This window comes from Muscardinus avellanarius, assembly GCF_963383645.1.
Source record: "Muscardinus avellanarius genome assembly, chromosome: 13".
Classification (NCBI taxonomy): domain Eukaryota; kingdom Metazoa; phylum Chordata; class Mammalia; order Rodentia; family Gliridae; genus Muscardinus; species Muscardinus avellanarius.
This window is the reverse complement of record NC_137799.1, coordinates 19,456,327-19,481,033: the sequence shown is the minus strand read 5'-3', so window position 1 is coordinate 19,481,033 and position 24,707 is coordinate 19,456,327. Positions and strand designations below refer to the sequence as shown.

The 24,707-nt window shown below is 40.8% G+C and overlaps 1 protein-coding gene across 7 annotated transcripts in view; it reads right to left on the bottom strand.

Annotated features, from left to right (window-relative positions):
• The window catches only part of ASTN2 (astrotactin 2), a gene marked incomplete at both ends in the record, with an annotated part of 976,717 nt that overhangs the window by 195,464 nt on the left and 756,546 nt on the right, over positions 1 to 24,707 (bottom strand). For 5 of the 7 annotated variants that reach the window (XM_080708339.1, XM_080708335.1, XM_080708337.1 and 2 more), the window contains one exon: positions 3,215 to 3,480. In XM_080708339.1, the coding sequence (XP_080564465.1) occupies positions 3,215 to 3,480 (266 nt within the window). Of the gene's footprint in view, positions 1 to 3,214; positions 3,481 to 24,707 lie in introns of those variants that run through there. The other 2 variants (XM_080708340.1, XM_080708341.1) reach the window with 1 other exon arrangement.

Here is a 24,707-nt window from a genome sequence, read left to right as displayed (position 1 = left end):
TGTCTTATGAATTTCTGTCTTCTCTACAACCCTGTAAATTGCATGAAGACAAAGACTAATAGGGGCTGTGGATGTAGCTCAGCGGTTGAGTGCTTGCCGAGCTGCACAAGGCCCTGGGTTCAATTTCCAGAATCATTGTACACATGATAGAATTAAAAGAAGAAGACCATGTCCAATTGTCACACTGTTCATTTTTCAGGAAATCACACAGAATGTGGCATAGAGTGGGTATTCACAAATGCTGAATGAATTAATAAATGAATGAGTAGTATGTCTTCTTCTCTGGGCCTCCTGCAAGGAGAACAGTGACATCTAGTGATCACTTACACACTCCTGGGATTTTTGTGATAACATTAACTAGCCTCAGAAATGTTTACTGAATTTCCAAAATATTGGACATTTTAACAATGATGAGCAAAGCTGGCATGAAGTTCAGGCAAAGGTGAGTCTGGATCCTGAGCAAAAAGGAAAGGGACCACTACCCTCCCTTCTGCCACATGCATGCCAAGAACACATTGCAAAAGTCCCATGACTTAGCTTCTATTGTTCCACATCGTGTGGCCAGAAAGGCAGTCATTGAAGCGAATTCACAGGGCAACTAATGGGGATATTCAAAGCATCTTCACAAAGCCCCAGAGAGCCAGTCCTCCACAGCCACCAACAGATTGCTTTTCTGGTCCTCACTGACATATTAGCCAGAACCCCCTTAGCTCTTCACTTGAAGTTCAGCAGCCTCTTCACAGGTGTCCCTGCTCTCTTGAACATCCCCCCAGTCTGTTCCCACCCTGCAGCCAGAGGCATGGAGATGTACCCGTGTAGTTTAGTTGTTAATGTTTATGAACCTTTGATGTACAGAATTGGTCTGTGATGCTTGGTTCAGGACTCAAGCACATTGCTGTGCCATGCTTGGTGTTATTTATTCATCTAGTTATTTAGTTAGTTATTAAGTGAATTACTTGGTTTTAACACTTTAATAGACTCCCATAAATCCACCACCAAATAAGCCAGCTATAAACTTGACTACCTACCTGCAACATGACATGCTCTCTTGTGCCATTACACTGCCTCTCCTCAATCATGATTATCATCATTTCCTGTGGGCCTCATTTCCTTGATTCCTCCCTCTTTTTGTGGTACTGGGTATTATATTCAGGGGAATTCTAGTTCTGAGCTACACCCCTAAACCTTTTAATTTTTTTGTTTGGAAATGGGATCTCAGTAGGTTGCTAAGGGTACTACTATATCACTGAGGCTGTCTTTGCACCTGCTATCCTCCTGTCTCAGCTTTCCACGTATGTTACATGTGCTACCATGCTGGGTTTGCTTCCCTTTTTAAATAGCATTATTGCAGATGTATTTATTTATAAAAGATAGTGTATTGGGGGGTGTGTGTGAATGTGCTTTCGCTTTAACAAAGGAGAAAGAATATTGTGTTACATAAAATCTCTTTGATAGGTGTTACTATAGCCCATTAATGTGGGCTACTATAGTATATTCTACTATATGACTATTCCTGAATATTCCACACTTTATTTAACTGCTCCCATATTGGTGTTAATTTTGGTTATGAATAAAGAGCTCCTCCTGTCACACAAATCTAATCCCATAAACCTCCTGCATATAATGTGTCTTCATCATCTAATTTCCCTAAGAATAAGGTTCAAACTCCATGACCCGGTTTACAACATCCTAAGTGACCAGGCTCCTTCCAATCCCTCTGGCCTCATCTTGTTTCTTGCTCCATCTCTTGATTTGAATCATGGAGAATTTTTTTTTGGTCTCTGCACAGACTTTGTTCTTCCTCAAGTCATTCACCTGACTTGCTTCCTTGCTTCCTTGAAGCCTGATCTGACCACCTAACAGCCTTCAACAATGGCCTAATAGAATGCTAGGGGAGAGGCACAAAATCCATAGCATTCTATTGGATTCAGGCAGCGGTCTAGCAGATTGACTTTTTTGGAGGCCCAGAGCTATCTGGGATCTGCTGTGGAGGGAAGAGTGGAGACTAAGTATGAGGTGCTTTATCTGCTATCTTTTTTCTCACTGAAGTAGTAGCACCACTATTCCCAGTTTTATGGATTGAGGTTCCTGGAAGGTTGCCTTTGTAAAAGTGTTCCATAATCCTAAATTTGAAAATTAATGTACCAAATAATGTTTATGATCCCTTCAACTTCTGGAATACTACAGTTAAAAAGTGAGAGACAGCTGGGAGTAGTGGCACAGACCTGTAATGCCAGTACTTGGGAGGCTGAGACAGGAAGATCACAGACATGGTAACTTAGACCCTCAGTAATTTAGTGAGATTCTATTTCAGGATTAAAACTGAAGAAAAAAAAACTGAGGATATAGCACAGAGGTAGAACAACCCTGGATTCAATCCCTAGTTTAAAATAACGAGACACAGAAGAGGAAAAGAAGACATATCATTTCATTCTTAGGCATACAGGTTATGAAACAAAACAATTTTGAGTGAGTCACTTAACATCTTTGTGGTTTCCTCAGTTGTAATATAGGCATTAGGATGAACCATATATAACTACAACATTTATAAATAATATGTGGTTAGAGGTCAGAGGTCAACCGTTTAATGTAAATCAACCCAAGCTTGTATGTAAATCACAGATCTAGAAGGCAGATTAGATTAAATAACCCAAACACAGAATTTATGCAGACTCAGTTTCCACCTTTCTCATTTCTTCTCCTAGGCATACAGTATATATTGTCTTCCCTGCACAGTCAGGTGACAAAAATAACTGAGTTTCTATCCATAGGGTTAGAGCTCGAATGTCATTTGATACTTTCAGACTTGGCCCATTTAAAACTTTCAAAACCAATTCTCCATCTTCTATCTCCTTCCACAGTGACCATGACAGCATCATCAGTTCAGCAGAGCACAAGATCTAACAGGCTGGGTCCCTGAACCACTTCTCAGAATGAAGCTACCCATTGGTGAGAACATCTATTTATGAATCTGTATAAACAAAACTTTCACTGTATTAAGACACTGAGAATTGAGGACTTGTCAGTTACAGAAGTTAGTGTCACCAAGCTATATAAGTATTTGTAACATGAAAAAGAATCATGGATGCCAGCAATCACCTCGATGTTGTAGCTACTGCTGATGGTAACAATCCCCAGGGACAAAGAGTCTACAAGGGCAGGAGGTAGGAGGGTTGGTCAGGTGTGACATGGTGGCTGGGCCAGGGGAGCTCACCTCCTTTGTGCCATTGTCTTGAATGAGGGTGTAAAGTGGTACCACGTGGTTGATTTCCAGCAGCACTGGGGTGGGGCTCAGCTGCTCCTTGCCCGGCCGACGGCAAAGGTGGCAGGTTGAAGGACAGCGGCCCTTCTCCTCACAGCGAATCTCTACCCCTGAGATGAGCTGGTCATCTGACAGCATCTGGGCCGTCAGCAGACCTGAGAGGTAGGTGATGAAGGGCATGGACTTGAGTTCCTTCTTGCTACCAAGTTCTGTGGTCTCTGGAGAAGCACAAAATAGAAAGAGATTGAAGTAAATTCCATATTGCTCAAAAGGTCAGATTCATGAACCCACAAAGAGCATGTGCTAAGGAGCTGCTATTCGTTTAAAAATGGAGGGGAAAAAAGATAATAGACTGATTTACTAATGATGTCTTGGAAAAACTATTGGCCAGAGGGTACAGAAACCAGAAGGGTGTCTTGTCCTACCATTTACACTAGGTTTACTCTTACTCTCTCTAGCCCTTAATTTACCCATGTTTAAAGTTGGTAGGCTGGAGCTAAATGATTCTCCAAGCAACTTGTGTGATGTAAATACTCAAGGATATTTTCCCCAACCAGAAATTCCCTTCTGTCTACTGTCAACTTTTACAAATTATACCCTTCCTTTAAAAAATCTCTCCAGTTCTGTATTTTCCATGAAACTCAACATAATGAGAGAAACATAAGCTCTGGGTCAAGTCAATTTCAGCTTAAATCCCAGTTCTGCTAAATAATATCTCTGCAACATCAGAAAAGTGTCTTAATATTCAGGAGGGTCTAGTCATTAATTCTTTAAAATCGGGGTTAAAGATACCAATAGACCCAGTAATGATAAATGAGATAGAAGGAGTTGGAGCTCTCTCCAACAGACATTGTTTCCCTGTTCTTTCTCTGCTTACCTGTGCCCTTGATCAAGCTTCTTTTCCTTTTTGCTTCTTTATGTGAATCCTGGAAGGTGATTTGGGCATGCTCCATTCTTTTCTGCTTTCATGACCTACAAATCTAGTATAGCCTATCTTATCTCCGTGCTTTGTCTCCTGACCTGCTTCTCTCCTCTGCCACTCCAAATTTCTTCTATCCATCAGTCCTCCACTCTAATCTTACTTTCTTAAGGAAAACTTTCCTCATGGCCCCAGACCCTCTGATTTGAAGAAACAATTTTACTTATGAGCTCTTACATTAAGTTTACTTTACCTTTCCATTTGCTTCTGAATTCTAAACAATATTGTCAACTCTTGAAGGCCAGAGCCATATCATCCATCCCCACTTATTGTCAGTTCTCAGACTGTTGCTAGGTCTATACTTGAAACTCAGTTAAAGAGGGAGCTTATGGAACTCTGAATGGCTACAGCTGCGTTAGCAATCTCATCTGAAGATGCTAAATTTCTTCTTAGAAATTCTAGAATTTCTAGGAATTACCTGTGTAACTGCATGCATCGGGCAAGAGGAAAACTGAGTATAGGTAGGGCTCTCAGTTCAAATAGAACAGTTCTGCTTCTATTTAATACAATGACCTTCTCTATAAGATTTCACAAAAGAAAGGGGTCTCTGCTATATTAAAAAGGTTGAAGGTGTAAAGATATTCATATAACCCAGAGGTTATATCATGTACATCAGAGAGTGTGTGAACTGTGGTCTCACAGATGTACAGTGTACAATCCGAATGCCTAAAAAGAGTTACTACTAAGAGACAGAGAGCTTGATCCAGACAGCAACTTCTCCCAAGCCTTGTTAAACCAGAGTAAGTCCCTATCTCGGTGGACACAAGCCCTGGGCACTGGAATCAGAAAGAGAAAATGAGAGTTTTCTCCTGCTCTTGCTTTCGGCTTGCAGTGACATGCAGCTGATCTGGAAATGAGCTTGCCAATTAGAAATACAAATAAACCAGCAGCCTTCATTCATTACTCTCTGGGCCCTCAGGCTTGGGATCTGGGCTCCACCTTTTCTGTCTGGCTGTCAGCAAATGCTTATGAGCCTCAGATCAAAGGCTCTGGGGGAGGAAGACAAGGAAAATTCCAGCTAACCAATCCTTCAGAGGGATTAAAAAAAGGGTAGTTACTAAGATAAACAAAACAAGACTGAGAAGAAGGCATCCCAGCAGCTGGGGAGAATGGAGACAGGCTTATATACAGACATGTCAAAAGATGATGATGATGACTTTTGGAACTGCAGGCCAGAGGGAGAGTTTGAAGAAGGGTGACTTCAAACTTGGAAGAGAAAAGCCATTTGGGGAGAAGATCAGGAAGGAGTCAGAGCTACAAGGATATTAGGAATCAGTTAGCCCATGCTCCAGTCTAGAGGTTAATAAACTATGGCTCATGGGGCAAATTCAGCCCACTTTTTACTTTTGTAAATAAAGTTTTGGTGGAACACAGCCATTCACATTCAGTTTTATATCATGTATGACCACGATGGTCAAAATCGAATAGTTAAAATAAATACTCGATGGCACACAAAGGCTACCATATGTTCTACTGGGCCCTTTATAGAAAAAGTTTTGCAACCCTTGTTCTAGCCTAGTCTGCAGATGGGAAAACTGAGTTTCAGAGAGAAGAGTTAGCTAGAGTCACAGGAATATGGCAGTATGATGTATCAGGTAAAATCTTTAGAATCAAATAGACCATCTATATATTTGGACTGTGAATCTCCAAGGAGGAAAAAAAAATAGGGTGAAGCATCTTTTCTCCATTAAAAAAGTATTAAAAGAACACACTTTTGAAGATACATATCTAGTACACACCTTTCCATTTTATACAAGGAAAAAGTGTGTCCTAAAGAAGGAAAATGACTCTCCAAGGCCACACAATGAGTTAGTAATCTTTTCAGTACATGACTGCAAAATTCAAATAACTAGTTTATTGTCTGCACTACTGTTATGTCATATCTTAAAACACAGATGGCAGGCCCCTCATGGCACCCTGCCATAAGCATATAATTTAACTGGAAATAAATGTAACCTAGTGCTAAAAGTAAAAATTCCCTTGACCAAGAAAACATTCATAGGCATTGGGTTAAAGATATAACTATCAATTGAGCAACAAGAGAATATATCAATATGTCCTGCTCTGCTTCTGTTCAACACATTTATCTTTCTTAGTGTATCATCCAAGAAAGTTGAAGTTAAAAGCTGGTATCTGAAACTGACAACCACACCACAGCAGCAGTATGGAATTAGCTACACCTAAGGGCTGGTTTTGTAACATCAGAGCACTTGGCAATCATCCAGTCCAATGCTTTCACCTAGCAGATGAGGAAACTGAGGGGAACATAAGGAAAGAACCTTATCTCTAAGACCCATGAACATTTATTAACAATGATTCGTTTCCTAAAAGTTGTGTCACTTTTAAGTTATTATTTAGATAAGAATTTCATCAGGGAAGAGCACTAGCTATTCCATCAATTACTCTTCTGTAGACATTACAATTCTGGAAGCTAAATGCTTCTGCACCATCTCCATCCTCTTGCTAAATTTATCTTTGTAAAAGGCAAGACCTACAGTCCTCTCCTGCTTAAAATTTCTCCCTGACATTACTTTTAGGGAAACCCCCTAAGGCAATGTACAGATAATGTGAGATGGAGAAGACTCACTGTCACTCCCCTCTAATCTCTTCTCCTGACTCGCCTAGTTTCCACTTTCAGCTAGAATGACCTTTAAGATTCAGGCATGTACCCTATGCCTGTCTCAGGAGTGGTACATGATCTCTCTGCAGAATGTTCCTTTCAATCTCTCCCTGAGCCCCTAACTTCTGACTAATATCAACTCATCCTTCAGACATTAGTGAAGTGTCACTTTCTCAGAAAATTCTTCCCTAAACTTCCCGCCATCGATACATATGATGGTTTCATGTGACAGATCCTCACAGCACCCTGATCGCCATATCACCCATTCATGTCTCAAGACTATAAACTCCATGATGAAAATGTAGTATGAGTGTTGCTGATTCACAAAATGGCCTTACATAGTCTCTGGAACAATACATGCTTTGCATTTTTTTTCAATAACTATTTGTTACTTAATATACTCACTCATACCCAGAGCACTGTGCTACTTTATCAAAGCACTGATGAATCTACATGCCAGGATTTGGGGGTTACAGCATGACAGCTAGTCAAGGCTTGCAGTCAAGAGAGGACCCAAAGTAAAATGGGCCCTATTGATCCAAAGGTCAACTGATGAAGACTGGATCAATTTCCAGGTTGCTCTGACCTCCTCTAGCCTTTCCTGTTGGCCCTTGCCTTCAGAGAGAATGGGAGAGTCAGGTTAAACCAGGCTGTCTTTAACAGGCCAAGGAGAAAGAGCTTTTTTTTTTTTTTTAAAGAGACTTATCCTCTGTTCACATTTCCCATCCCTGTGAACAATGCTTCCAAAATAGGATCATGTCTGGTTTCAAGCCCAATTCAGTTCCAATGACACTACAACCCATTCATTTGAGAACCTGCCAACTGAACTCTCTTTTTTCTCCTCCCAAATTCCTGCTGGGTATTATTTTGTTGCCACCAAAGGGGAGGGGGGAGCCTCAGTTGAAGTGACAACTCCTTGTTGGGAGGGCAGCCAGCGCTTTCGGCAGGAGGTGATGGCACCGCTTGCCCTCATCCAGAAAACAAAACAAAGGCATCAGATGGAGGGCTTCTGGGAGAGCCAAAGCTGCGCGGATGTTTGTTCAATCTTCGGCAACGGTGCAGGGCGCTGCCTCCCTAGGCAGACAGGCTTGCTTTGGCAGTAGGCTCGCACTTGAAGCATTTAAAGGCCCCACAGGGACCAGAGGGGCTCAAATTAGAAACATTAAGGGAGGGAGGGAGGGTGAGACTTTTATATCATAAAGAATGGCCTTTCTAACAGCAATGGCCTCCTAGGAATAACTGAAATGGGATCATTTCTTAGGCAGAGTTACTGTCTCCTCTCAGAGAAAAGCACTTGCTCAGAGGCCTGACTCCAGGACCTTTAACAGACTATGTTTAACAAAGGGAAAATTTAGCCAGCTGAAATACCATCAATGAGGCCCAGGCTTCTGTGCAGTGCACTCTGAACTTCTCAGCCTAAAAGATAGAAGTGCAGAGTCATCAGTGCCCTTCATAAGGAACTGTACCTACCTACCAGAGTCATGGTGAGGATTCAGTTAGGTGCCTGGCACAGGTTATGCACTTGGGCAGTATTAGTTGTTGTTGCTGTAGTTGTTCTAATTATATTGCTGTTGCTGTAACCGGATGTTAAAACGGAAATTTCTAATGAGACACCAAGACATGAGAGAAGTGAAATCCCAAAGTCATGCCCCTAGATGCAGAATTGACAAAGGAGGCACATCCTAACTAGTTTCATAACTCCAGAAACTTCAGCCAGGACAAGGAAATAAAAAGAGATCAGAAAATAGGAAAGAAGGTATTTAAGGGATATTTCCTTTGGAAAGAACTGCTGTGTGTGAATTCCCAGGACCTTGGGAAGGTCATGTGGAGCATGCTATCTTCTAATCCCAAGTTTTGTGACAAGGATGCTCATGTGTGCTCTTGGAGAACTTGTTTTCTGCTATTAACAGCTAAAAATATAGAGGACTAGGGTCTATCTATGTATACCTGAAAAAGCTCTAGTGGCCTGTGATAAAACAAAAGGGGCTGCCAGAGGATTAGCACAAACTCCCAGAGGTGGCCAGGAGAAAGATACTCCTGTTTCCCCTGGACCAGATGTAGAGAAAGACCTGGGCTGAAACTCTTTTGAGTCCTGCCCAGAAACTCTTTTGAGTCCTGCCCAAGAGAAATTCTAGCAGAGCATGCGGGTTCCCCACAACAGGTCTCCATGAAGTGAATAGCTATAGAACCAAGGGATCTACAGCAACCAGCCAAAGAGAAATTGCAATATTCCAGGTTCTAGGAGTCCCTAGAAAAGAGGACTACTTCAAAACCACTAAAAGACCCCAAAAAATATATTTATAGATTATACTTTGACTATTCTTGATTCAATCCCTACTATCAATTGAGGTAGCAACATCAGCATTACAGGAATTTTAGTTGATGTGCTAGTTCAATGAATATATCTGTCTTGCTAACTAAATTGTTAGCTCCATAAGAATAGAGACCATGGTCAGTTTTTTTTTATTTCATCGTGTGTGTGTGTGTGTGTGTGTGTGTGTGTGTGTGTGTGTGTGAAATACTAAATACTGGGAATTAAATCTAGGGCCACTCTACCTCTGAACTATATCCCCAGCACTATTTTGTATATTTATTTTTATTTTAAAACAAGGTCTCACTTAGTTACTGAGAGGCTTGCTGAAGTTGCTAAGGCTGTCCACCAATTTGTGATCTTCCTGTTTTAGCCTCCCAAGTATTAGAATTACAAGCATGGGTCACCAAGCCCAGCTTGACCATGGCCCATTTTTATAAGCATTTGTATTTTCAGCATAGAGTTCAGTACTATTTGCACAAGTAAGTACCTGGATAAGTAAAAAAGATGAATGTGTGTCTCTCTTTTTCCTTTTCATCCTTCTATTCATGTAACATTTATTAGACTCCAAATGCACTATCTCAATTTACCACCACAGCCCAAAGGCAATTGATCTCCACTGTATTTTATTGCTGTACACTCAGATGGGTAAAGTAACTTACCTAAAGCCGCATGGCTAGTAACTAGTCTATTTCTACTTAGTTGTACTGTTCCTTTCATTGTACACATGTCCTCTTTGAAAAATAATGTTAGCAGCAATTTTCACCTTTGAATGGTGAGCCTTATTTGTTCTAAACACCTGTGCCCTCCTTGTACCTGCCACCCCCGGGCAACACCCCCAACTTCCCCTGCCCGTTTCAGTGGGCTAATAAGTTTTCATGGGTAGAAACATTTACAGATCACTTGGGCATGATGCAGTGGTGCAGGCTTGTCATTTCAGCTTCTTTAAAGGCTGAGACAGGAGAATGACAAATCAGAGGTCAGCCTCAGCACCTTGGCTAGATCCTGACTCAAAATAATTTTTTAAAGGGCCAGAGTATAGCTACTCTGGGTTTAATCCCAGTACTACAAGAAAATAGCATGAAACAAAATGTCACCTATCCAGAAATCCCATGTAAGTTTTCATCTACTACCAAATGATTCTTTAATTCCTTCTTAGACACTTCTAATGATGTGGACATTTTAGCCTTTCAATCTTCTGTGTAAAACTTCTGTTAAATTTAGATTGGCTTCTCATACAGAAACTGCATTTTCCATGCCAAGTATCAGACCCAAACGTAGGGTTATGTACTTTATGCCACATGCATGTCTCATATGCGATTCAAGCCTGCTCGCTACCCAGAGCCCATGCTAAGGTTAACCAACTAGGTAGGTGAGTGAAGTCTCTCTCGTAGAAACCATGGAGCATTGGAGCATTGAGTGATGTGGTGTGTGTGTGTGTGTGTGTGTGTGTGTGTGTGTGCGCGCGCGCGCGCACAGGTACGTGTAATGGTATCCTCATCTTATCTACTTAGGTAACTTTTCCACTAAATGCACAAGTAATAATGACAATCCCAGAGAGACCTCAATAACACGGTGGCTTGTTGGAATCTGTTGAGCCAGATATTTAACCTACCTCCGGCTCCATTTCCTCATTTGTAAAATGTCAATAATATCAGTATTTAATCTTAGACTATTTAAATGACTAATTAGAAATAATATCCAATGGAGAATTTCAAATTCTAGAAATTCAAGAGCATCATCAAATAACAAGTCTTTTTTCCCCCTGAACTTTGGCCTTTATCCCACCACTATTCAATTCTTGAGCATGTCTGAATCTATAAATCGTCCCTGTTTGGTGCTTTAACTATGAGGAATTTCTCTTAAACTATTCTTTCTACCTATTGAGTATACTTGGGTAGAAAAAATAAGATTAAAGTCCAAAAGCTATTACTACCTTATTTCAAATCATAGACATGTCATTTTATCTCTCTAGCATGAGTTTCCTCACTTGTAAAATTGGAGTCCTAACTCCTCATTTGCCTGTTCTGAGACTCAAATGAGAGATACTATGTTAGCTGATTTACATATATGATATTATGTGGTCCTCTCTATCATCCTTCAAGGTAGGAATTGTTTCCCTCTTTTATACCAGAGGGAACTGAGGCTCAGCATAATAAAGCATAACCTACAATAGGATCTCTGTCTTCAAGTGAAAGCAATTACTCCTCTGAGGAAGGTCGCACTCTCTGGGTCAGGACCCCACATACTGCCCAGGAGCTCTGTAGTGACTGAAATCTTGGCCAAAGTCAGGGACCAGTTCACATTGAAACATATTATTTATTTCTGCCTTTTGCGACAGAGTAGGTTGTGACCAGTAATGGGAGACTGAAAAGAGGGCCATATGTTATCTCCTGCTGCCCTCTAGTGCCTACTTGCAGTGCTTGCTCTTGGGAAACATCTGTTCTGATCTTCATGCCCTGCCAAGGAATGATTGAAGTGTGCAAAGCAACTTGCTAGGTACCAGGGCAGCAGGGAATACAAAGGGTTAGCTATGCTGCAAGGAAGTCTAGTGCAACAACTAAAAGAATTCTGAATAAGCCTTTGATTACAAGGTCAATCTGTTTCCAATTCTGGAGATACTCAAGTGTAGAAATTTGACTGAGTGTATCAGCCTAGAAGGAAAAGCCAGAGAGATGGAGAAGAGACTGGAGATATGGCAGAGAGAAAAGAGCAGGGTGTGTGTATGTGTGTGTGTGTGTGTGTGTGTGTGTGTGTGTGTGTGTGTGTGTGTGTGTGTTTATGCATATATGCGTGTTACTGGCATTGATCAGGGATATTCTACCTCTGAACTACATTCCCGGCCCTATTTAAATTTTTTATTTTGAAACAGAGTCTCACTAAGTTGCTGAGGTTGGCTTAGAATCTGCAATCCTCCTGTTTCCGCCTTCTAGGCACTAGGGCTACAGGCATGTGCCACTGTGCCTGGCTATCTTTTTAAAAATCTACTTTTATTGGTGCATCCTAATTACACATCATAATGAAGTTCAGAGTGATAGGCACACAGCTGCACACAGCACTTGGTGTTTTTCCCTCTGGATCCTCTCCTTCCCTACACATATCTTTGAGATTGGTACTGATAACTTTATATATATGTACACAGCATCAAATCTCCTTTCTCCCCTCCCACAACTCTCACCAAGTCCCCTTCCACTATTCTACTGGTATCAATCCTAATTTATCTAATGTCTCTTTTTTCCCCAATTTCTCTCTAGCTTCTATGTATAAGAGTAAACATAGGACCCTTTACTTTCTGAAACTGGCTAAACTCACTTAGGTCAATAGTCTTGAGTTACAGTCATATTCCTGAAATGACATAATTTTGTCCTTCCTTATGGATGAGTAAAATTCCACTGTGTGTATATACCACATTTTCATTATCCATTCATCAGTTGAAAGATACCTAGGCTGGGTCCATAATTTGGCTATTATGAATTGTGCTGCTGGAAACATGGACATGCATGTATCATTACAGTATTCTGACTTCAATTCCTTTGGAAAGATATCAAGGAGTAATATAGCTGGGTCATACAGTGGTCCCAGAAGACTGGGAATGGAACCTCCACACCCATCTCCATAGTGTTGCACTAATATATACTCTTGTTAACAGCCTGTAAGAGTTCCTAGTTCCCCACATTCTTGCAACCATTTATTATTTGTATTCCTGATGACTGCCATTCTAACTGAGTTGGATAGAATCTCAATGTACTTTTGATTTGCAGTACTCTGACTGCTGATGATGTTGAACTTTTTTCATATATTTATTGGCCATTGCATTTGTAGTCCTTCTTCTAAGAAGTGTCTCTTCAGCTCAATTGTCCATTTTTTAAATTTTGTATAAAAAATGAAAGAGATAAATTCCCTAGGTGACAGTGGAAAGGGTATGGTATGAATGTCAGACAGATCTAACATTCAAATTTTTGCTTAAGCACATGTCCACCAGGGCCTCTGTATATAGTTATACAAGTTGAGCCCTACAAACATGTAATAAAGCAAGAGGGTGAGTAGAAATTGAATCCAGTTTCAGCTTTACTTGCCAAGCCTGTGCCCATGTATTGGATCCAAGTGGAGGAGAATCTTTTCCTGCTCCATATAAAAGGTGACTTACAGGCTAGCCACAGGCCTGCATGGTCCATGTGACCATGGACAAGCTAGAGCCTCCTTAGAAACCTGTGTTTTTATATATACAATAGAATACTGTCACTGACAAAACAAAGTTTTTACCTTGAGATAATATATGCTTGCTTGTGCCAGATACTTAATAGCCTCCCAAGAGATACCATTTATTACAACTACTCCTATTACTAGTATTCTTAGGATAACATATTTGCAATTTTAGTATGCAGTAGGATATGTACCTGAAAAAGGGAGAGAGTGAAAAAGCAGCTCACACTTCCTAACCTAGACTTTGCTACACACAAAATATTGTGGATTCCCCCTAGTCCTCACAATAGTGCTTTGGACTAGAAATATTATGATTTTTACAACCATATTACAGCTGAGAAAACAGAGATTCCAAGAGGCAAGGCAGCCAACTTTGGACAAAGGCTATTAACCATTAAGGATTTGATTCCCAAACACCTTTTAGTTCAGTGGAGCTCAACACATCATTAATAGGAAGCTTCCTTTCTCTTCCCTTGGGATCACTTCCTTCACTTTTCTAAAAACCCTGCTCAAAACTCATCCCTTCAAGGAAAGATTCAAAGATTAGTTCCTCCTCCAGTGTGTACTCTCTTCTAATCATTTATAGAGTTAGAGGGCAAAGGGAAAATGCCCAGAGGAATCTTTCTTGGACAGAGGAGAGGGCACTCAGGTGGTTCTGACTTGCTGTAGATGAAGACTGCCAGGCTGTCCTGCTTAGACATGACTTGGAGTCAGGAGAGCAAGCCACAGGCACACCAGACCACCCTGGGGCCAGGGTCAGATCACCAAGTTAAATGTCCAGGAGGGTGTGAATCTGGATGGGGTCAGCTGGGGACTTTAGTTAGAGCAGCCATTAGGGAAAAAAATGCTACCATCTGACCACTTTCACAGGGGACTTGCAGTCTCCTTTTCAAGTTTCTCTATTTTTATCAAAATTCTAACAATATCGAGGTTAAAAGATCGCTTTTAAATATGTTCATAGGCATTTCATAACATGTTCCAGGGCGAGTTATTTTTCTCATTACCTCATCCTCTTTTCTGTGGCTGTGCTGTTAATAGCAGAGCATACTAATAAACCCATTCAACAAAAAATTAAAAGGTTGAAACTCATCAGGAATTCCCTGTTTTAAAACTGATGCAAGCAATAAAATTAATATTAGCAACTGTTACAATTTTACAAGTACGTATTCCAGGTCAGATATTTCCCAGCTTTTTTTTTTGTATATATATATATATATATATATATATATATATATATATATATCATAGTTGGTCTCTATAAATCCTAACAGTAGTGAGAGGTAGGTTTTGTTATTGCTTTTCAAAGATGAGGAAATGAGATAACAGAGAATTGTAGTGAGGTGTCCAAAAAGAATTAGACTGCCACTTCCACTTGTCCTATTTCTGAGCACTTTTCCACTATGTTAAGCTGCCTCCCACTCTGCGATATTGCTAGAGATTCAGGTATAGGAAGTTATAAATTCTAGGAGGTGAACATAGAATTTCAGTTACTTCTGTTCACTCTATCATAGTGATATACAATTCTTAAACTAAGAATCTATGGAAAATCAATAGGGAGTTGGTTGAAAGACTGTGGTTCATTTAAATAGTGGGGTAGGATCTGTGTACTTAAAAGAGAATTAGAATAATTTTGTATGTGATATAGAGTAAATAAGAGTATATTAAATGGAAAAAGCAGTGTCCAGAACAATGTTTATAGTGCTTTATTTTGTGTAAAAAAAGAGGGAAAGGTTATATAGATATATAGATATGGATGTAAGTACACACACATATATCTCTCACACACATATGTCAAAAGTATACATATATGTGTCCCATGTATAGATGTACATGAATATATATATATATATATATATATATATATATATTCATCTAGTTTTTCACTAAAAGAAGGATTAACTAAATTAATAAAATTGTTAGCTAAAAAGGGCAATGAGGAAAAAAGAGGAACAAAAGGATAAGGATAGAGCCAGAGTTTTTTCAATACATTTTGTTTTATAAGCTTTGTGTTTTATGTAAAACACAAAAGTTTGACAGTTTTTTAAAAGAAAATCAGAAAAGATAAAAATTACCTTTGCAAATTATATACAACCTGAAAAAATCTAACTGCAAATCAAAGTGTTATTACAAGAAATTGTAAAGGTTTGGATTTAGAATGGACTCCTATCATCCTCATAGAAACAAGATAGCAATGTTAGAAGCAGCATTTGGTTGCTAGGGCAGGGGTCCCTGGAGCTGTGGCCTTGGGATTGTATATGGTTCTCTCCTCCCCTTGTTCACCTGCTCTCTGCTCCCATCATCCACTATGTGAGAGCAGAGCCAAATGCTCTCCCTAATGCTCTCCCTCTCTCAGCTTCCTGCAGCCATGCCCTGAGCTCCACAGACCCAGCTTCACATGGACTGAACCCTGAAATCTCCCAAACTGTGAGCAAGTAAATCTACCTTCCTCTAAATTGTATAGTTGTTTGTTTTGGATTACAGCAGTGATGATGTTAACTGAGACAGAACTAAATAGAAAAAAATAATAATACATTTCAAATGACTTTAAAATGCAGTATTGGTGTACGATATGTTTGGTGAAAAATATTTCAAACATGAAATGGTTTGTAAAGAAATCTTAAACTAAATATAATGGCCTTATTGAAAGTTGTAATACTATTATTTTAAAACTATTGAATCTATATTATATGCTATAGCAAACAAGCCAGTATATTACTGGCAATGGAAACTAAGATTTTCAGCCTAAGACAACTAATCTAGGTATAAAGTAAAAAATGTTAAGAAAAATTCTATAAACAAAAATTTCCACTGGAAATCAACATTTCAGAACTTTCTCCACTGAAATGGCCTAAAAGTAATGAGGACCTACTAGAAGTAAGCAGCCCTAACATGCAGATACTCTCATCTCCAAATACCTTTTTCAGCTAAAAGTAGAAAAAAAATTCTTAAAAACTATGTGGAGTTCTTATAGTATTAAGACTTATGCATCTTATAGTACTAAACAGAATATTTTCACAACCCCCAAATCCTCTGTATTCCATGTATTGTGGTTTTCTCCTTCCTACCCTCAAGCCTTGACAACTGCTGATCTCTTAAAGATGATATTCACAGTTTTGACTCTCCCAAGATGTCACACAGTTGGAGTGATACAGTGTGTTGCCATTTCAAATTGGCTTTTTTCCATGACTAAGATGCATTTAAGGTTCCTTCATATATTTTCATGACCTTTTTTTTGCAAGATTATACACAGTCTCTATTATGTTATCCTTGGGAAGACAGAGACAAAAGTGAATATAGATTTCTATGGAATTAGTAACAGGAGTGAGAAATGATAAAATTAAATAAAATTAAGATTAATTTTAAAAGTGATATACTGGCTACAGGAGTTTTCCAAGCTTACTCAACATAGAAGAATTTCTGGATAAGCTTTTCTGTAGTAGAGTAACTCTCTGCTAATACTATTAACAATAGAAAGAAGGATGTGTGGTTGGACTGAAATGATATATGAATAAGCACTCAACATGACATCCTGTCTGGATCATACCCCATTTATCTATTGACCTACTAATGGGCATATTGGTGTCTAGTTTAGGCAATAATGAATAAAGCTTCTCTAAATGTCCACATGTAGACTTTAGTATGGATATATCTTTTCAGTTCTTTTGGGCAAATGCCAAACGGCACAACTGTTAGATCTAAAAAACAAAACTATGTTTTGTTTTTTAAGAAATTGCCAACATTTCTTACATGTCCAAAGTGGATATGCCATTTTGCATGCCTACCATTTCCTGTTAATACACACCTTGTCAAGATTTGGTATTATCAGTGTTCTGGCTTTAGGCCATCTTAATAGGTGCATGGAGGTATCTTATTTTAATTTGCATTTCTCTGATGACATATGATGTGTTGTGTCTTTTCATATGCTTATTTTCCATATGGGCATATTCTTTGGTAATGTATAAAAGTTTTGATCCATTTTTCAATCAAACTACTTGTTCTTTTAAGAGTTCTCTGTAAAATTGGATGGACATTGCTTTATCAAAAATGTGTTTTTGGTAACCCGGCGTGGTGGCACGTGCTTGTAATCCCCATGCTTGGGAGGTGGAGACAGGAGGGCTGTGCAGGTTCGAAGCTAGCCTCACTGGCTTAAGAGACCCTGTTTCCAAATAAAAATATAAAATAGGTCTGGGAGTGTAGCCTGGAGGTAGAAGGGTTTCCAGGAACCACAGCACCACAAAAAAAAAAAAAAAAAGTGTCTGGTAAATTTGTCTCCCAGTCTGTGGCATGCTTTCTTTTCATGATCTTGATATTATCTTCTTGCAAACCTGAAGTCTTTACTTTTTAATGAATTCATCTTGTCAATTTTTTTCTTAACAGGCTTATTTTTAAAATTTTAAAAAGCAATGAAATTTCCGTATTTTTAGGAAAATAAAAGATTGGGTAAGCAAAGGCATCAAACGAATATGTGGAATGAAGGTGAGGGAATTGGACAAAGGATACTATCTGTCGCCAGTCAGCCAGCCAGCCAGCCAGTCTTACAGACATCAACTGATGGAGTGGTTAGTGTTTATGGTCTGGATACAGACTATGCCACAAAAGCTCATGTGTTAAAAGCCTAATCCCCCATGCCATCAGGTTCAGAGGTGGGGCTTTAGGCAATGACTGGATCATGAGGACTCTCACCTCATTACTGGATTATCCATTAGATGGATTAATCTATTGATAGTTGAATGAACTACTGAGAGGTGGGACCTAGTTAGAGAAAGTCATTCACTGGAGGCATGCCCTGGGAGGGTTTATGTCTTCTTAGCCCCCTCCTCCCTCTGCCTCTCCTCCCCCCCCCTCCACCTCCTTCCTGGCTGACATAAGTTGACCACCTCTCCTCTGTCACCCATTTCTACCTTGATGTTTCTGCCTCTGAACCTGATGACCTTAGACTGAATGCTCTGAAACTAGGAACCAAAATAAATCTTTCCTCCTCTAAGTTGTTCTTGTTAGGTATTTTTGTCATCGTTTAACAGCTATGAATTCCAGAGGAAAACGATTTGGAACATTTTCCCATATTTGGTAAATAAAATATCAAAATGTATATTACTAGAAAAAAAAAGTTGTATATCTAGCATTATCATAGATATGTATGAAATGGTTAAGATCTTTGTAAATGTTTATATTTATATAAATATAGCTAATATAATGATTACATTAAAGAGATATATAAAGTTGATTCTTCTCAAATGCTTTTTTCTCCTTTATACTGAAGATTAAACCCAGGAGTGTTTTTCTTTATATAGTACACCCTTTTATATATTTTTTTTAATTTTGAAATATGATCCCACTAAATTGCTGAAGCTGGCCTTGAATTCACAATTCTGTCTCAGCCTCCCAAGTCCTGGGTTTACAGGTGTGCACCATGTTGTATGGCTTAATATCCACATTTCTATGTCTCATCAACTATTATTATCCCTATTTTATGGAGGAGAAAAAGTACAGCGATGCTGAGTGTGTTCCCAGGGATATAAAGATTTTTCAAGTTAACTAGCACTACTTCATATCATTTTTTTCACCTATTTCCCAAAATAAACTTCCACATCGGCGGAGCTTGGGTTCTGTCTGATTTCAAAGACCTTGTTCTCTCTACACAATGGTATACTTAAAAAGCAAACTTACTTTTTAAAAATGCAATGTAATGAACATTTCTATATGTTAAACAAATTGCTACGTGTTTTACATCTACCATTTAATTTTGTGCCCAACAATGTTGTAAGTTAGGTATCACTGTTTTAAAAGAACAAAAGAGAACTAGAGGTCTTCTTTATTAATGCAGGAAGGCTCATAAGGTAGTGTTAGTTGGACTGTGTCCCCCAAAATGATAAACTGAAAGCGTAAACCCCAGGGCATCAGAATGTGACCATATTTGGCAATAAGACTGTACTGGATATAGTCAGAAAAGATTACATTACTCTGGATCTAATATGAATTGAGACTCAAGCCAAGGAATGCCAAAGGGGCCAGCACAAGCTGGAAGAAGAAAGGAAGGATCTTTAAAAATGCTTTAGAGAAAGCACTGTCCCACTGACACCTTGACTTCAGACTTCTAGCCTCCTGGACTGTAAAGGGCAAGGACTTATTTGAATTCACCTAGTCTTTGCTATCACTACAGCCCTAGGAAATGGATACAGGTGTTTTAAATGGTAAATGGAAAGCCATTATATTCAAATGCAGAATAATGAGCATTTAAAGGGCTCCACAAAGAGCATTTTTTAAATGTCTCTGTGTAAGAGGAATGCTAATATTGTGCCAGCGTATGCAAAGCTACGGGATAAAAATGAGTACAGCTCTCCATAGTCCTTATTTCACTCTGATATTTTGTAAGAAGTGTAGCAATTAATTCAATTGGTGAGTAATTTAAACATTTAAAAAGACAGGTAAATAAACACTTATTTTTTAAGAGAAAAGAGGAGTTATTCCAAGGCGTAATTGAGCTTTCAAACTTCAGTATAAATATATTAATACACACACATACATGCAGGCACACACACATACTCATATATACTACATATATTTATACATATGTACATACATATATGTGTGTGTTTGTGAGTAATCCTGAATTGAGACTTTGGATTGTTACTTGTTGTTTTCATCAAACAACGCATTAGTCTGCCTCTCCTGATCTGAGAATGGAGTATAGGGGGTTTTTTGTACTAAAAGATTGAACCCAAAAATATCCTACCTGTGAGTTTCACTCCCTATTTTATTTTTTATTTTGAAACAGTGTTTTACTAAGTTGATGAGGATCTCACTAAGTTGCTGAGGCTGTCCTTGAAACTTTGATTCTCCTGTCTCAGCTTTCCAACTACTGGTATTACAGAAGTGTGCCACCATACCCAGTAAATATTTTTTGACAACTGTCTCATACCCCCATCTGTCTCATACTTGTACCAGTGGTTGGTACAAGTACCCCATATCCCATCCACTGCCTTTCCGGGGGAACAAGCCACACTGAGCCTCCAACATGGTAGAAATCCAGGGCAGAGAGCTTTCCCACTGTTCTTTGGCAATTCTGCTCAGAGAACATCTCAGAGAAAAGCATGGTTTAATGCCTTTACTGGATTATACCATGTGGTCATAAGGACAGCCACCACTTGCTACACATCCTTGGACATATTAAGCATTGGTATCTCTTCTCTTTTGAGCTTTATAAAAAAAATCTTAAGAAAACAGAAACTTTCTCTTTGTAAAGTGTGTGTAGTTTGGGGGAGGTGGTTTGGAGCATTTCATGGACCAGCTATCCTGGGTGCACTACTGCTTCCTAGGGAGTGAATGTAAGCAAGCTACTTAATCTTCTGAGCCTCAGTTACTTCTTTTGTAACATGAAGCTACTGCTACCTATTTAAAGAATTGGTGAATTAACGTGAAGTACCTGAGACATTGATGGTGCTCAAAATATGTTGAACTCTTCTTACTTGCCTCATCTCACTGAATCATTTGCAGGTAGAAAACCTTTGGGCCAGGCAGAGAATGTGGCTTGCCTAAGGTCACATTTCGGACTCTCTCTCACTTACACAATAAACTGTGTTTTCTAGGCACTGTGATAACAGATATGACTGCAAATAGGCAATGTCCTTCAGGTGGTTCAGAGCACACTGGTAAGATGACTGGCAAAAGGATAATTAAAGCCCAACTGGTATGTACTTTGTGAGAAATCATCAAACTGCAAGTCCTCATGTAGTAAACACACTGGATTTATCAGTAGTACAGAAAGGTAGGAGAGGAAAAACACTTTACCCTTCGTAGCCCCTCCAGAGTTGTAGCTATATCCACACCAATTGCAAATATTGATCAAGATCTGCTCTAGGACCTGCAGTCCCCAAATGGGCTCCCTTTTCAGTTCAGTTTCAACTCAATCTATTCCTGAGGCCCCTGCTCAAACTGCACATGGCCCTTGGATTGCAAGTGCCTTGTTGAGCACTCAGACACTTCCAGACTCCCAAGCCTGTCCAAAGTATGCCATGAAGCACTTACTTTCTCCAGTATCTGAAATAAAGCTCTTATTTCCCTCAATATCTGATATGCTAGAATCTGTGTATTATGGGACCAGTAGCACAAGAGTGGTAGGAGCTAATTACGATTTAAAGAAAGCTACCATTAATTAAGGGCAAACTATCCATAATCTTAATACTCATAGCAAACTCATCATCATGTTGAGATAAATGAATGGGGAGAAAGATTAAACAAGGTTGAGAGGTTTAATCTAGGCACTGCCACTCAGGACCTGGTGGTCTTATTTATTTTGGTATCAGGTACCTCCTCTCAAACTGCTCTTTTGAGGATTAGGTGAGCTATGCAGGTGAAGTGCATAGTTGTAGTCAGTCAGCAAGCATGGAATGATGTTAGTTTTGCTTGTTTTATCATTGTACAGGGTCACAGAGCTAATTTATTTAAGGAATTTACTTTTACTATTTTTTTATTTATAAAATTTTACTTTTCATTCCCTTATTTTTTGGTACTGGAGAATGAACCCAGTAGCATTCTGCCTCTGAGCTTCCTCAGCCCTTTTTAATTTTTGAAGTGGTCTCCCTAAATTGCTAAGGCTGGCCTGAAACCTACAATCCTGTCTCAGCCTCACAAGTACTGTGATTACAGACATGTGCACCACACCCAGTTGCTATTTAGAATTTAAAAACCAGGCATATACTACTTCAAACTGCTTTCTGCTCCTAAACTGTACAGCTGGGTCAGCTTCAGGAGCAGGTAACTGACCCCCAAACTACCTTAGAGACCGCAGGTTCTGGCCAGCCAGTAGGTCAGATTATTCCGCAGCTAGTAAGACTCCTAACCTGCCCTATTCTCCAGTTCCAGACTTGAGTTTAGGTTTCGGGGTGCCTTCAGTCGGCAGAGACAGGAGCTGCAGTTTATCCCATATCTATCTCTGCTGTCGGCCTCCCGCCTGAGCAGGCACAAATTCCATTAGAGCAGTTTGCGGGACACATAACTGGTCTTTAGTAAAGGGTGTGTTACAAGCAGAAACACAGGGCCTGGGGCACTGCCCTAACAAAAGAGCCCATCTAAGGTTTTCTGTGCTTGTCTTTCTTTGCCCTGTGGCTCAGATGGGCACGCTGAGCTTCAGAGGGCTTTTCAGCAAGGTGCCCAGGCTCCTGCTGGTGTCACGGTCAGACACGTGAGCTCGGGCTAGTCCTCCGTCTCGCTGAGTGAACGTGGGCAGGCCCCTTTTGCCCGTGGGCATCAGTCTTTTTTTTTTTTTTTTTTTTTTTTTTTGCGTTCTAAAGGGACAAGAAGTCCGGAAGGCGCAGTCAGGGCCTTCAGCACTGGCCGAGAGCTGACCCCACTGCGCCCCTGATCCCGGGCGCGCCGGCCTACAAGCCCCAGAATGCCTCGCGGCAGGGCGGAGCACAGTGACGGACAGCCGGCCCTGCGAATTGGCGCCCGAGGAAAGGGCGCGAGGCGGCGCGTGCGCAGAGGGCGGCGGGCGGGCGGGTGGGCTGGCGGCGGTGGACGCGTCGGAGCAGCGGGCGGTCAGGTAGGGGGCGGGAAGGAGGGTTGGGGACCCGGGACCGCGGCCGGCCGGAGTTGCGGGCGGTGGTTGAGCGACCGGGCGGGTGACCCACGCCGGATCGGCAGGGTCTGGGGATCAGAAATGAGAGGAAAGACTGGGGTGGGGGTGGGGGTGGGGCTGCGATGGGCAGGCTCGGGAGGGAGGGATCCATCCGAGGGAGCCGGGGAGATCGGGGAGATGCAGCTGGGGGAGGGGAGTGAGGGGCTCTGCAAGGTTCGCTATTGCAGCGTTTCGGGAGGTATGAGGTAATGTGGGGGCCCAGGGGAGAGACGGAGTGCAGCATCTGGGAGGTGGGAGGGAAGCTGAGGCCCCCGGAGGGATCTGGGTGCATAATATCAGAAATACGAAGGGATTGGGGGCGCGCATGAGATGTGAAGTGCAGGATCTCAGGAGATTTGAAAGAATATGGGGGCGCTAGGCGTTGGGGGTCGGGGGCAAGATCTGAAATCAGAAGAAGCAGGGTACAGGGCGATCTTAATTGCTAAAGAGAAAGGCATTTCCGGAGTAGGATCTGGGAGAAATTGATGGATGAGTTCCTAGGGGTTGGGGGGCTCTGTAGAAAGCAGTATTGTGCTAACAGAAAGGGACCTGGCTGTGGTTAGGAGGCAACACATGACACAGGAGGCGGGGTGGGTGAAAGAGGAAGGAGTAGGGTTTGAGGATGGCACGGAGCCTGGTAGCCTGCGGGAGGCAGAGGTCAGATTGAGGGAGGGCAGAAATCAGTGTAGGGTTGGGGTATCTAGCTGGGAGGAAGGGTTGGATTGAAGGCTGCAGAATTTTGGAAACAGGAATGAAAGAATGTCAAGGATCTGGATGAGTAATTGGTTAGGGTTGCAAGGTGGTGATATACAGCACAAAAGGTTGAAATTCTGTATTGTAACCGAGTTGGGAACAGGATTCAGGGAGATTGAATGATAGGGTGGGGGTGTCAAAACTGGGCTATTGAATTAAAGGAGTCTGGGCAGGTTTGTGGGTTGGATTCTTAGGCTGCTAAAGGACTTTACCTGAGGTCTCTTCATGGGAACCAGCGGGAATTTTGGGAACCTAAGGACTTAAAAGTAATCTATGAAACTATACATGAGTGTATGAAGTTTAGTATAGTTCAAAGGTTCAGAAATAAAGTGGTAAATCTTCAGAGACTATGAAGGAGTGTGATTTTCCTTGTAAGGAGCAGAGTCTCCCTCCCTAATTAAGACCCCTTATCCTGAGTTAGCATGGTACCACCACTAACTCCATTCAGACCATCCCATCCTCCCCACTGCCTACTAAAACCGTTAGGCTTTGAGAAGGAGGAGAGTAGTTAAGGGAAGGGGCTGAGGTAGGAAACTGTTCAAGGTCATCTGGTATCCCCCACTTTCCTTATATCCCCAAGCCATGATAGCAGATGTATGAGACCTCCCAGAGAATGAGCTGAACATGATCTCAAACCTACATTAATCCTGTCTGTCTCTTGTAGCTCAGAGGCAGTGGCTCTGTGAATGAGGTGTTTGTGCAAGGGGAGAGAGAAAGAAAGGCAGGTGCTACTCATATGTGTTGACCAGTCAGTCCTGTGCTGTATTGTAAAGCTGTAGGACCAGGAGTGATTTTATCCCTCAGAAAATATTTGGCAGTGTCTGGAAGTGTTTTTAGTTGTCACAGTTGGGGGAAGGGGGATACTATCAGCCTCTAGTGGGTAGATACCAGGGATACTGTCGTTACACATCTTAAAATGTGTGAAACAGCCCTCACAACAGCATTATCTGGTCCAAAATGTCA